General features: G+C 42.0%; 2 protein-coding genes and 1 non-coding gene across 5 annotated transcripts in view; 2 read left to right on the top strand and 1 right to left on the bottom strand.

Annotated features, from left to right (window-relative positions):
* Window positions 1-8,797, bottom strand: part of WBP4 (WW domain binding protein 4) — a 32,719-nt gene extending 23,922 nt beyond the window's left edge. Inside the window, exons 1-5 of the mRNA XM_007186777.3 lie at window positions 8,645-8,797; window positions 7,586-7,658; window positions 5,082-5,144; window positions 4,869-4,992; window positions 674-841 (exon numbers count right to left, since the gene is read on the bottom strand). Of these exons, the coding sequence (XP_007186839.1) occupies window positions 674-841; window positions 4,869-4,992; window positions 5,082-5,144; window positions 7,586-7,658; window positions 8,645-8,646 (430 nt within the window). The 5' untranslated portion in view covers window positions 8,647-8,797. The remainder of the gene's footprint in view (window positions 1-673; window positions 842-4,868; window positions 4,993-5,081; window positions 5,145-7,585; window positions 7,659-8,644) is intronic.
* A 151-nt stretch (window positions 8,798-8,948) lies between these two features.
* The window catches only part of ELF1 (E74 like ETS transcription factor 1), a 107,674-nt gene continuing 102,827 nt past the window's right edge, over window positions 8,949-13,795 (top strand). For 2 of the 3 annotated variants that reach the window (XM_057532782.1, XM_007186780.2), the window contains exon 1: window positions 8,949-9,450. The gene's annotated coding sequence lies outside the window, so the exon portion shown is untranslated. The remainder of the gene's footprint in view (window positions 9,451-13,795) is intronic. The other variant, XM_057532784.1, reaches the window with a different exon arrangement.
* On the top strand, window positions 9,481-9,552 carry TRNAE-UUC (transfer RNA glutamic acid (anticodon UUC)). Its single transcript has one exon. It is a non-coding gene; the product is annotated as a tRNA-Glu (tRNA).

Raw genomic sequence — 13,795 nt, 5'->3', positions numbered from 1 at the left:
ATAAAGTAGGATGGTGAACAAAGGCAGCAAGGAATAGGCACCAGAAGGGAGAAAAAATGTAATTAATAAATAATTTCTATGTAAATTTGAGAAAGACTTATAATCCCTAGCATACAATTATTTATGGTTCACTGCTGAACAACAACACGCACTTCATTTATGGCTCAGTGCAAACTCTCAGAGATTGTTACTATTTCTATGTTGTCAAAAACTGACTGTGATTCTAGAGATCTTAATTATTACCATAATACTGGTAGCCCAAGGTTTTCTTCGTGATTAACTCTCTAATCTCATTTCCTACCTTCCTGACCATTCTTACCTTTTCTTCTACCCATTCCTTTAATATATGTACCACCCACCCTTTCTACTTCTTGTTCTCTTCTTTCCCCTTGTGATCTCATACACTCCTAAAAGTTAAAATATTTACAAAGTTTTACTGAGAAAATATAAAGCTATAATTTATTTGTAAGGAACCCACTATTAAGTCTTTAATTATGACCTTGAGTCACTATGAGAAGGGTACCTTTTTAAAGGGCACATAATTTTTTTACCAGTGGCAAAAACGTAAAGTTAGTCTTTCATTGTTTAAACGTTCCAATATTAACTAAAAGTCCTAACACAAAACAAACTGTCAGTTATCATTCTCTACTATTTTTATGCCTAAATTACTTACCTCCTGTGATAAGATCATAATAGTAATGGTAACCCTCAGAGGTTATGCCTTCTACCCATCTGCCCTTTGAAGGGTCTTTTTTCTTTTTCTTCTTTTCTTTCTGCTGATTTGATGCAGAGGTGGGTGGGATAGTGCTGGTTACTGGTGACACGCTTGGATCTGAAATTTCTGAAGAAAGATGAGAGAAGGGTGAAGTAGCTGATGTATATTTTTTTTCCTGTTATAAAACACTAATAATTTTATTCCAATTAAAAGCTTGACAAGGGCTTCCCTGGTGGCGCAGTGGTTGAGAATCTGCCTGCCAATGCAAGGAGACACGGGTTCGAGCCCTGGTCTGGGAAGATCCTACATGCCGCGGAGCAACTAGGCCCATGAGCCACAACTACTGAGCCTGCGTGTCTGGAGCCTGTGCTCTGCGACAAGAGGGGCCGCGACAGTGAGAGGCCCGCGCACCGCGATGAAGAGTGGCTCCCACTCGCTGTAACTAGAGAAAGCCCTCGCACAGAAACGAAGACCCAACACAGCCAAAAATAAATAAATTAAAAAAAAAAAAAAAAAAGCTTGACAAGATTCTTTTGGGAACTTGACATGTTATTACAAAGCCTATTTAGAAAGCTAAACATGCAAGAATATAAGAATATTCTGGAGAATTATAAAAAGAAGTGATAAGGGGAATCTAGTCCTACTAGATATTAAAACATTCTGAAACTCTGATTAAACAACCAATAGTGTAAAACTGATCCAGAAGTAGACAAACATATGACTGAAACACAATAGTACAGAAACAGTTCCAACTGCATATTTCTGGTATTTCTTATTAGAGAAAAAAAAATAATTTAACAAACGATGTTGGACTGACTGGTTAATTATTTGGAAAAAAGTAAATTTATTCTCCACTCCCTGCTCCTCCCATGTTTTTACATCAATATAAATTTCAGATCAAAGATATTTACCAAAAAAACCAAAAAAATGTTAAATTTGCATAGAAATTCAAATATTTGGTATGGCAAAAATAAAAACAAAACAAAAAAATAAGACAGACAAATGATAAATCTTTACAACAAATATGACAGAGGATTAATGTTCCTAACAAAGATCCCTTACAAATCTAACATTCTAACACAAAAATGGGCAAAAAGTACAAAGGTACTTTAACACTTACTTCACTAATATCCAAAGATATGCAAATACATACAATTTTTTTTGCATTAGGTCAATTATACTGAAAAGAATGACCAAATCCACAGTTAGTCAGTATGATCTATCGGATATTTACATGGGTATAAAAAATGGGTAGTTTTTATGGCTTTGCTTTTTTCCAAAGGAATAATTAGTTATTCCCAACATCAGTTAATAAAATAATTTTATTTCTGGAAAAAGTATAAATCAGCCCAACATTTGTGGAGACAGCTTGATTTCATCAGTCAATGTACAAAATATATTTACACTTTAAATCTGCAATCTCACTTCTAGAAATTGAGCCTACAGAGGTAAATGTGAAAACATGCCTACACAAGGGTGCTCACTGAAACATGCTTCCTAACAGTAAAAAACTCCAAGGAACCTAAATGTTAATCAGGAAGAGACTAGTTACATGAATTATGGCATTTTAATGGCATCCTATTATGGCATTTTATACCCTTTATTGAACACTTGTTACAAGTGGTCATAGTAATGAGCAATTCATACCATTATGTTACTTAATTTTAGTAAAAATCGAAAGTCGTATCACTAGCAAGAGGCGATTCTGGTTGACCCCAAAGCTTGCGTTTCTAAACACTGTAGCCACTAAAAATAATGTATATCTCTAATTATTTAAAAGAAAAGACGTATTTGACATGGCATTTAGGGAAAAAATAAAACAACCCCCAAACAGACCACAGCATAAAATGTACAGTATAACTTTATTAAAAAAATTCTGAAGATGTCTGGAGAAATCTTAAAAGCAGCTAGTTTTAAAAACTCTTTTCTTTGCATATACTGTTGCACTTTTAAAGGAATACATATTCTATTTAGAAAACAAGGCTATGAAAAACATTTGATAAGAAAAATCCAATTAAATATAAAACACTAAGATTTATTTGTTCATAGGGCAGCATAATAGAATCTCTCGATCTACCTAATTGATGAGATGAATTTTCAACTACGTCTTTAATTCTGCAGGAATGCCTACAATCCTTTTTCCCTTAAAATGAACATAAAGCTTTATCCTTGTAGAAATACTACTACTCCCGCCTTTTAACTAATAATGTCCAGGATATTTTAAAAGTCTGGTCACGGATTTCCCCGGTGGTGCAGTGGTTAAGAATCTGCCTGCCAATGCAGGGGACAGGGGTTTGATCCCTGGTCTGGGAAGATCCCACATGCCACAGAGCAACTAAGCCTGTGTGCCACAACTACTGAGCCTATGCTCTCCAGCCCATGAGCCACAACTACTGAGCCCACATGCCACAACTACTGAAGCCCGTGAGCTCTAGGGCCCACGTGTCACACACAACTACTGAGCCCGCGTGCTTCAACTACTGAAGCCCGCGCTCCTAGAGACCGTGCTCCACAACAAGAGAAGCCACCACAATGAGAAGTCCTTGCATTGTAACGAAAAGTAGCCCCCACTCGCCGCAACCAGAGAAAGCCTGTGTGCAGCAACGAAGACCCAACGCATCCAAAAAAAAGTCTGGGTACAACTGTTCTTATGTGATGAGGGCAATGCCAATTAACTTAACTGTTACTCTGCTTAAAAAGTTAATCGAAAGCAGTTTTTGTTAGAAAGTAAAGAATACCATTCCATGTTGACTACTGCAACCATTATGCAAGATCAACAACTGAGATCTGGTTTCAGGATGATGGATTTGTCATGGAAGAAATGCTTTATAGAAAGTTACCAACATAAAGTCTAAATTCAGTGACAAGATAGATACACTCCACTCAAATAATGCCTTTTATATGGAACTGAGTTATCCTCACACCCTCAAATTATCTACCTTCCTGCTGGCGAGCATGTGGTAAAATGGGAGCCTTCATACACTGCTGGTGGGAATGTAAACTGGTTCAACCACAGAGGAAAAAAATACGGAGGTTCTTCAGAAAATTAAAAAATAGGTCTACCATACCATCCACCAATTCACGTCTGGGTATATACCCAAAGGAAATGAGACTAGATTATGAAGAGATATATACTTATTACGGCATTATCACAGCTAAGTTATTCATAGCTAAGATAGGAAACAGCCTAAATGCCCATCAACAGATAAGTGGATAAACAAAGATGTGGCATACACACACACACACACACACACACACACACACACACACACACACAATTCAGCCATGAGAAGGGAGGATACCGTGCCATTTGCGACAACATGGATGAACCCTGAGCACATTATGCTAAGTGAAATAAGCCAGATACGGAAAGACAAATACTGTATGGTATCACCTATATGTGGAATCTAAAGAAGTCAAACTTGTAAAAGACAGAGCAAAATAGGGGATGGGGGGGTGGAGGGATAAGACTGATGGTGTTTAAGGGTACAAACTTGCAATGAATAGTAAATGAGCCAGAAGTCTAATGAACAGTATAATGAATATAGACAATGATATCATACTATAATTATGTAATATGATAAATATTGCTACAATGGCAATCCCATTACAATAAATGTATCAAAGTAACACACAATGTTACATACATGTCCAAGATATTCAATAAAAAAATTAAAAAGTAAAAAAAAAAATCTACCTTCTAGTAGTAAAGTCACTTAATTTGTCCACACAAGGTTAATTCACTATAATTCAATTATATAAATAAACATGATTCATAGTTTTGACCATATAGATAAAGTGAACGGGGGTTATAATGCAAGGCCAATTTTTTAAATGAATAGATCCATTTAGCCAAATAATTAGAATACATAAAAACTCAAGTGTCTCGGAAATGAACCGCTGACCTAAGATAGAGCGAGGACTAGGAAACCCCAAGAGTAACACAGTTGTTGTGAATGGAGGTATTGAAAGATGAAGATTTAAAAGCAAAACAAAAGTGCACAAGCAAAAGTCCCACAGTCTAAATAGGGCTGTGATGTACAGGCAAAGCACTAAGAGTATACCGAGTATATAACCTCTGTATGGAAACAATAAGAGCTCACTTAGCATGACCTCTGATGTTACTTTTAAAACATGCTGACTCCTTTTTTACCTGACTCTAACCCAAGCCTTTTCAAATCCTCTTGGTATGCTTTCAGGGCAGCTGCCTCCATTGCAGCAAACTCCTTTGATAACTTTTCTTCTTCCTTTGCCTTATCCAGGCTTTTCTGTTTAATCTGCATAAGACACATATAAAAGTGAAAGCTAGATAAAGGGCTGATATTTACATAGAGAAATTGGCAAAGAAAGAAACAAACTAGATTACCTCACTGATCCTCTTTGCCACATTTTCCTTATGATTCTTTCCTCTTTCATGAAATTCAATGCTCTTGAAGATTAAAAAAAAAAAAGAAAATACAAAGGAAAACTACACATCATAATGTTCACAGCAAAGTAACAGTAAATAAAGATATGGAACGTAACAAAATTGAATTACAATTGGCAGAAAAAATAAAAATAATTCTAATGCAAATTGGTCCTTTTTATCAAATGATGCTAAGGAACTAAACCACATTATTTATTATTATGCCCTCTGACTAGGTTTCCTTTGGTGCTTAAAATAAACTATGATGACCATATTAATAGAGAAATATACAAGGTACCCTTGATGACTAATCTAGTGAATATGATTGTAAAGAGGACTCAAACAAGACATGAAGCCAAAGGAAGAGTGGAAAAAAATCTTAACTTCAAGAAACACCTCTCAACATAAAATGTCAAAACCGGCGAGTCTCTAGAATTTGTACTGCTCTACTTGCCACAGTAGGTAAAAGACACAGAGAATAAACAATGATTCTTAGAACCTTATTCCGCCAAATTGCGAGAAAAGTAGATGTTAAAAAATTCCTCCTAAATTTTAAACAAATACTATTACTATGTGGTAATGGTACAAAATGTAAAACTTCTTTGCAGGGCAATTTGGCACTATCTGTCAAAATTAGGCTGCTGTAATCGAGAACAAAGAAGCTCCTTATATACTGATGATGAAAGAGCTCCAGGATATGGTGTCCAATTTTAAAAAAAAACCAACTGTGATGCACAACAGTGTAAACAGCATGCTACCTTCTATGCATGCTGGAATCAGAACCTATATCTATATGCCTATAGAAACAATGGACGGAAAGACAAGAAAATTTAAAAAGTGGTAACCTATGAGGAATGATGGTAAATGGATGGATGGGGACAGAGTCGGTGAGTGAATGCTATTACCTATTTAACAGCCAGAATGCTCCCTAAATTACAAATGTGTTGTTGTATACAATAAGAAATTTCTGGTAACTTTTCAAAATAAGTTTTGTCAATCAATTCTTATCTAACACATTTGCTGATTATTCTAAAGTACTGCTGTGAATTCCTCTTTAAAGTGTGACTTCATAAAGCAAATATTCATCCTCTATTTTTCATGTTCGTTTCCTAAAGTTGGTTATACTACACAAAGAATATTTAAGGCCTGTTCAAAAGCAAATTAATTTTGTTTCTAGTTAAAGGTTAAATCAACGTATATTAGCAGTTCAAGAAGAAGAAGAAAGACTATCCCAGAGGGAATTACTCTAGATCGGCGGTCCCCAAACTTTTTGGCACCAGGGACCAGTTTCGTGGAAGACAATTTTTCCCTGGGGTGGGGGTGGGTGGTGTTGGTTCAGGCGGTAATGTGAGCAATGGGGAGCGGCTGTAAATACAGATGAAGCTTCGCTCGCTCCCCCGCCACTCACCTCCTGCTGTGCAGCCTGGTTCCTAACAGGCCGTGGACCAGTACCACTAGAGGCCTGGGGGTTGGGGACCCCTGCTCTAGATAACTCAAAAACTTCACTGAATTGCTTGGATACTTCCAGGGAGAGACTCTCAGTGATTTGTGTAGCTTTTAAAATTTGTGGCATTTTTTTTTTTTTTTTGGTAAGGATGGCTAAGTCAAACAAAATAGTCAAGAACTTTAGCAACTATTCAAAAAGACAGAAAAAAAGCAAGACAAAACTGAAAAGAAAAAATCCTTAAACTCTTTGCAGATAATAGTAATAAATGTCTATCAAAGAAACATAACACTGTTAAAGATGGGGCTACTATTCTTCTGTGCATCCCACTCTACCAAGTAATAAGGATATGAATATACATTTAAAAGATACCCTACCGTTTATGTACTATGTACATAGAGTATGACATGCATGAGATGGGGGAAAAAAATAAAAATCAATGGTGCTTTTTGTTTCACGTCTTAAAAGCTGAATTTGGACTAAGACATACAGTAATAATGTGCTTAAAGGTTCCTATTTTCATATTCCATGACAAAGGTAACGATGTTCTTTCAAATTTAAGCATTTAGAGATATAAAGCTCTGCATCAAACATATTTAACTATCTCTAGAGCAGAAAACATACAAGAAAAAGTACAATAATGTCGTTTCTTTCTACATATTAAGGGTTTTGTGCTTTTACTTTTCTTTGTATATGACAACATTACAAACAGCACCATCATAACGTAGGTCTTTCATAAACATTAATGCGATTACCCACGCAATGTCCAGTTCCTGAATGTGACTGAAAGGCCACAGAGAAATAATTTGGCTTAGTACATAATCAAATTTGGGCTGATGAAAAAGAAGAAGGCTCACAGCTTTCCTACAAGGAATGAAAAGACAACAAAAATTGTTCGATGTTTTGAAAAATCAAGAGCAATGTATATGAAAGTGTTTTGTAAGCTCCGAGTTTAGATCAAAAAGGAACATTTCACATGAATACAATATTATGAGAATCTTTAATACAGGAATTATCATACAGGCCTATTGTCCGCTATCCAGCACTTGCAGTAATCACAGAATTTCTTTGGTTGGGACTTCCAGTAGTCCGCCCTGGAAAAGGAAAAACAAGTTTAAGTTTATTTACAATTTAAAAAGGTAAATTTTTGCATGATTTACAACTTCTTAAAGAGTCTGAAATATAAGCCTCTGCTACTGAATCTTGACTTGTTACACACAGCACCCTGCTTTATTATTTAACTGACGGAAATCAGTTAACTGAAATTCTGTTGCCAGTAGAGTGGAAAAAGTCCGCACCAGATTTAAAACGCCCTTAAACAAAATAGCTTTTAAAAAAAATGCCTCACTGTCATCAGTGTGAAGAAATAAGGAACATCTTGGAGCAGATTATCTATTCTTTCCATTCCTTTCTGGCATTTTTGTAGATTACTGTTAATTGAAACATGAAGAAACTCATAAAGTTCACTTTAAATCAAGTTATTTCTACCCAAAGAACAAAGCATAAGACACCTCTGGTGAGAGACTGTGGTTCCTCTGAGACTATCAGTTAATACAGTTTGTTCTTGAGCCTCATGACAAAAGAGAGTTGGAAAAACCAAAGGATCTCTCGGCCGGCAAGACCAAAAAATAAAGAATAAATTCATAGGCTAACCAAGGCTGGCCGCTTCTAGTAGGCAGAGGAGGCAGCGGTGGCCACAGCCCAACCCTACAATTTCACAATACCCCACCGGTTCAAGCGCTACGGAAACCAGAAGGATGCTCGCGGCCCCCGACCGTGTAGGTGGCGGGAGCGCTCCGTCGCTTTGCGGCGGCCGTCCAACCTCCAGGGGCCGCCAGCCTCCCTCCCAGAGCCCGTGCTCCAGACCCCCAGGGCGCTCCGCGGGGTAGCATCCCCACCCCGCCCAGGAAACCGGCCCCGCCTGTCCGCTGCCGGCCCCGAGCGAGTTAAAGGAGCGTCCGTCACGCCCCCCGGCCGAGGGCGGGGGGAGAGGGGTGGTGGCGGAGCGAGAGACCCGGAGGGGGAAAGGGTCGCCCGGAGAAACAAGACCTCGTTGTTTAGAGCCTGAGACCCGACTCACATGACAGGACCAGCCGCTCCGCGGGTCAATCCGGGCCCGGCTGAGGCTCGCGTTCCCCACGCGGGGCGAGTCGGAGCCCAGCTCACCGCGAGGCCCACCGCAGCCTCCGAGCCCGGACACCTCCCTTCTTCCCCAGAACCAGTGTTCCACGGTTCCCAACTACGGGTGCCCAGACGACTCAATCCGCGTTCGAAATTTCCTCTCCTTCCCCTCCCCCTCCAGGGGCGGTACTCCCGGCTCCGGAGAGGTGGGGTTGCTATAAACGGGTTGAGGTCACCGAGAAGGGGCGAAAGCGCGACGGGACCTGAGCTGAGGGACGGGAAGCTCAAGCCTCACGTCCCCGCGTCATCCCGCCTTCTCTCTTTTTCCCTGAGATCCAGAACCTCCACCCTTCTAGGCTCGCTGGCTCGTGGCCGAGGAGCTCGCGCGCCGCCTCCGCCCCGAATGCAAACAGCTGTTCCCAGAGACGTCGCCGCCCTCAACTTTGCCAACTAGTCCGCACGCACTTTGACCAGCAGAGCAGCCCGGACCTGTAGGCTGGGGGCCGTTGGCGGAGTTAAAAAAAAAAGAGGTGAAACAGCTGGTTTCGGAGCCGAGAGCCGCTTGGCTTGGCCTCAGAACTTTCCTGAGGCGGCGGAGCGACCCAGCCCCGCCCCCCGGACGCCCGCGCGCTCGGGTCGGGCGCGTTCCCTGGCTCGCGAGCGCGTGGGCAGCGGCGGTAGCGACTCGGGTGGCGCAGAGGCGGCGGCGGCTGGAGTGGCGGTGGGCGGTGGAGCTGGGGAAGCGGCGGCGTTTGCGCTTGTCAGGTGAGTCACCGCAGCCATCTCAGCAGCACTTCCCATATGGTCTAGCGGTTAGGATTCCTGGTTTTCACCCAGGCGGCCCGGGTTCGACTCCCGGTATGGGAACGCTGTAACATTTTTAGAAATGGACAGGGGGGACTAACTCATTTTTATTTCCAGTGGCTCTGGCTCTTTTTTCCGCCCCCTACCCCAGGTGATTTCGTGGAAAACGCACGTTAGAGTAGTTGTTAGTGACGCCGTGAACTGGGCTGCGGCTTTGGGAGACACGAGTGCCGCGCCGGGCGGGCTGGAGGAGCGAGTGCATTCGGGGTTCCTCTGCTCCTGCGGGGCTGAGCGGCGGGGAAGGAGTTTCACTTTCCCTGGGGCCGCCCTCCCGCCCCTCCGGCCCCCGGCCGTCCCTTTCCAAGCTCTCGGGAGGTGATGATTAACTCTGGCCTCGGCTTATCTGCCCTCAGTGCTCCCCTCGGGCCCACACCCTCCTCCTCGGCCGGCCCCTTCTGACGGTCCCAAGCGAAGCGGGGCGTGTTGCCCCCTGCCCTCGGCGCCCGGGAGCCCGCGCCCGGCTTGGAGCCCTGTTGTCTCGGCCGGGTGTTGACTAGAAACACCCCCGACACAAAGCAGCCCCCTGGCGGGGGAGGGGGGGGCGCGGGGAGGCGCCGAGGGCGGTCCGGAGATCCTCGGTGCCCGCGGGTGCGCTCTCCCGACCGCGCAGCTGCCCGCGGCAGCCCGATTGGCCGCGTGTCCACCCCGGGCTCCCGCGGCGCCCGAGCCCCGCCCCGAGGCCGGCCTGCGAGGTCATCCCAACTTGACATCGGGGGCGCCGGCCGTAGTTCTCAGAAAGTACCCCAGACTCCGGAGCCACAGACTTGAGTGTTTCTGCTCGGGAAGGCCTCTGGGGAAGGGCGTCCGTCCCGTTCTCTGCCCACGCCTTGCCCCCCCCCCCCCCGCCAAAACACACACACGCTGTGGAGAAGAAAAATACCACTAGGATGAGATGTCTTTAAAGAAGAAATGTGACTTTCCAAGAGGGTCTAACGTTTTGAGCGCCGCGGATAGAAAATCCTGGGGTGGAGGTGGGGCTTGGAAGAGAGAAAATTGGCCCGAGACTGGGGAGGGGATGTTATAACAAAGTTTCACTGTATTTTTAATATAGAAGCCCTGTGTTTATTACAAAGAAGGGGCAGCTGTGTCAGCAGCATGTGAGCTGTAAATGAAACAAAAGCGTTATCTTAAATGCAAGCTGAAATTAGAAAATGGGGTGAGCTCTAATGTTTAGTCTGTTGGGCCTCCGGGAACAAATGAAGAAGGAAAAAGTGGCTCTTGTGGACGGGTCTCTGGTCAGTGCCATTACGGAGAGCAGAAGAATTCGTTGTTAGTATGTGCCTTCCCAAACTGTGCTTGATAGTTTTAACTGCACAGTGAATTTAGAAATAATCTGTTAATGTGGACGGTATGATTAAGGATGAATTACGTTCACATTGTAAATAAACTTCCACAACTAAAAATGTTTTAGATCATTTTCATTAGTTCAAATATTTGAACGTTTTCTCTACACCAAGCATCATCAGATACTCTTGGAAGTTAACTGATGTTCAGGTTCTTCATGTTAGGAGGTTGTGGAGAGAATCCTGAATGGAGTCATATTTTGGCCCTTTTGATTAGCTGTTTGACCTTGTGGTAGATCTTTCGCCTTCTCTGTGCTCTGGGTTTAGAGCCATAAATTCTTGATAATACATACCACTCACAAATTGAGAGCTAAAAGAATTGTTGAGCAATTCTTGTGTCGGTAGTAAGAGTGGAAAAGTTTCATTTAAATAGAGGATTGTGTCATTGTTCAGAAACCATTTACTAAAGAATTAGGCCTGAGTTTGGAAGGAAGGAAAGATCCTTCTGCCTTAATTGCCTTCAGAAGAGCTTCAATCTTGACCTCGCATTTTCTGATGACTTGGTATCAAATTGTGCTAAAATGGATGTGATTTTCAACTGAGCACCCGGTATAATTGCAAATAGCTTTATATATATTTGAGGGTATGCTGAGAGGAGTAGTTTGGTGATAATATCTCTGTCCAAGACATAGACTTACATATTGTTGTGTACCAGGCACAATTGGCTAGGGCAGCATCTGAGTTGCAGAATTCCTTCAAGAGCACATAGGTGAGAAGTCACTTCTACTCAGGGAAGAGGACTAGAGACCAGACAAGGAAAGGAGAGTGTTTGCCCTGGACCTTGAAGAACGGGTTGGATTTCTCTTGGTGGGGAATGTGTATCAGAAATGGAGGGAGAGCCCTGGGGATCAAGTTGGGATAGTAAAAAGGGAATTTTAACTGGATAAATTCTGACTAGGTAACAAGTTGTTTTATGGCATTTATGTCACTAGACTTTTTAAAACATTTTTTGTCTCTTTGAAGAAACTAAATATAGCATAATATGTGAAAAATTCTTGTTTTTTTTTTTATGAGTCAAACAATATAGAAACATGTAGAATATTTTGTGCCCATGGGTTTTATGTTTAGCAATTAGATATTTTTAACCAATGGAGTGGAGAAAATCAATTAACATTTAAAAGAATGAAATCTAGGTTTAGATTATGAGAATGATCTGCAACGATATTCTTGCTGGAAATCGTCTAAGACAGAGCTGCTAGTTACTGTTGGTGAAGCATACACCTTAAATTGGTCAGGGCTAGGTGATAAGTTTGTAAGGATTCATTCATACGCTTGTGCCTTGCTTCCAAAACGCCATTGGTAGTCGTTTTATGTGTTCTCTCTTGAGCCACAAAATAAAATGATACTAAATGATTGGTGTGGATTACCCAAATAGTCTCTTTACTATTTGTTACTATTAGGTGCAGCTAGAAGATATACGACAGTTCAGTAAACGTTTGCATAGATGAACACCTGTACGTAAAGAAATACAAGGGATGGGAAAATGACGATGGCATTTTAAAATCCAAAGACTTTACTGTGGTCTCCGAGCCTAACATTGTCTAGCCTCTGCTTGGCTCCCCAATGCCACCTCCTCCCTCCTCTCCCTCTTCATTGTACTTTAGCTGCACTGGCTTCCTGCCTTTTGTTCCTTGCATGTGCCATACTGGTTCTTTTCTCAGCCTTATGTCTTGCTGTTTCCACTGCCTGCAGTATTCCCGCTCCAGCTCTGCACATCTCACTCCTGTCAACGTTACCTTATCAGAGAGGCCTTTCTGTCTACCCTCACTAGAGACTCCCTTTTCTGTTTACTGTCTGGTTACTTTATGCTGTTTTATTTTCTTCTTTTTCTTATCTGAAATAAACATGTTTGTTCCTGTTTATTTCTTGTCTTATTCTACTGGAATATAAGTTCCATGAGGGTAAGGATACTGTGTAGTGAGATCACTCTTGTTCCGTACGAGTCAAACAGTAATGAAGAAGTTGGTACCATCCTAGGTTGCTGGGGGAAATGTAAAATGGGGCAGCCACTTTGGGAACCTGTTTGGCACTTCCCTCAAAATGTTAAACATAGAGTTGCCATGTGACCCAGCAGTTCCACTCCTAGGTATATACCCAAGACAAATTAAAACATGTCCACGCAAGAACTTGTACACAATTGTTTATAGCAGCATTCATAAGCAGAAAGTGGAAACAACCCTAATGTCTGTCAACTGAGGAATGAATGAATAGAATGCGGTGTATCCATACAATCAAATATTATCTGGCAATAAAAAGGGATGAAGTACTGATATATACCACAGCATGGATCAATCTCAAGAACATTATGCTAAACAAAAGAAGCCAGGTTCAAAAGACCACATTTTGTATGATTCCATTTATATGAAATGCCCACAATAGACAAATCTGTAGAGAAAGAGGATGGATTATGGTTGCCTAGGATTGGCTGGGGTGGGGGAGGACGACACGGGGGATGGGAAGTGATTGCTAATGTAGGTACAAGGTTTCTTTTTTTTTTTTTTTTTTTTTTAAATATTTATTTATTTATTTATGGCTGTGTTGGGTCTTCGTTTCTGTGCGAGGGCTTTCTCTAGTTGCGGCAAGTGGGGGCCACTCTTCATCGCGGTGCGCGGGCCTGTCACTATCGCGGCCTCTTTTGTTGCGGAGCACAGGCTCCAGACGCGCAGGCTCAGTAGTTGTGGCTCACGGGCCTAGTTGCTCCGCGGCATGTGGGATCTTCCCAGACCAGGGCACGAACCCGTGTCCAGTGCATTGGCAGGCAGATTCTCAACCACTGCGCCACCAGGGAAGCCCAAGGTTTCTTTTTAAGGTGATTAAAATGTCCTAAAATTACATTATGATGATTGTTGCACAACTCTGTAAATATACTAAAAAACATTGAATTCTACTCTTTGTGTGGGTGA

This window comes from Balaenoptera acutorostrata, chromosome 18 (assembly GCF_949987535.1).
Source record: "Balaenoptera acutorostrata chromosome 18, mBalAcu1.1, whole genome shotgun sequence".
Taxonomy (NCBI): domain Eukaryota; kingdom Metazoa; phylum Chordata; class Mammalia; order Artiodactyla; family Balaenopteridae; genus Balaenoptera; species Balaenoptera acutorostrata.
This window is presented reverse-complemented; position numbering and strand designations above follow the sequence as displayed.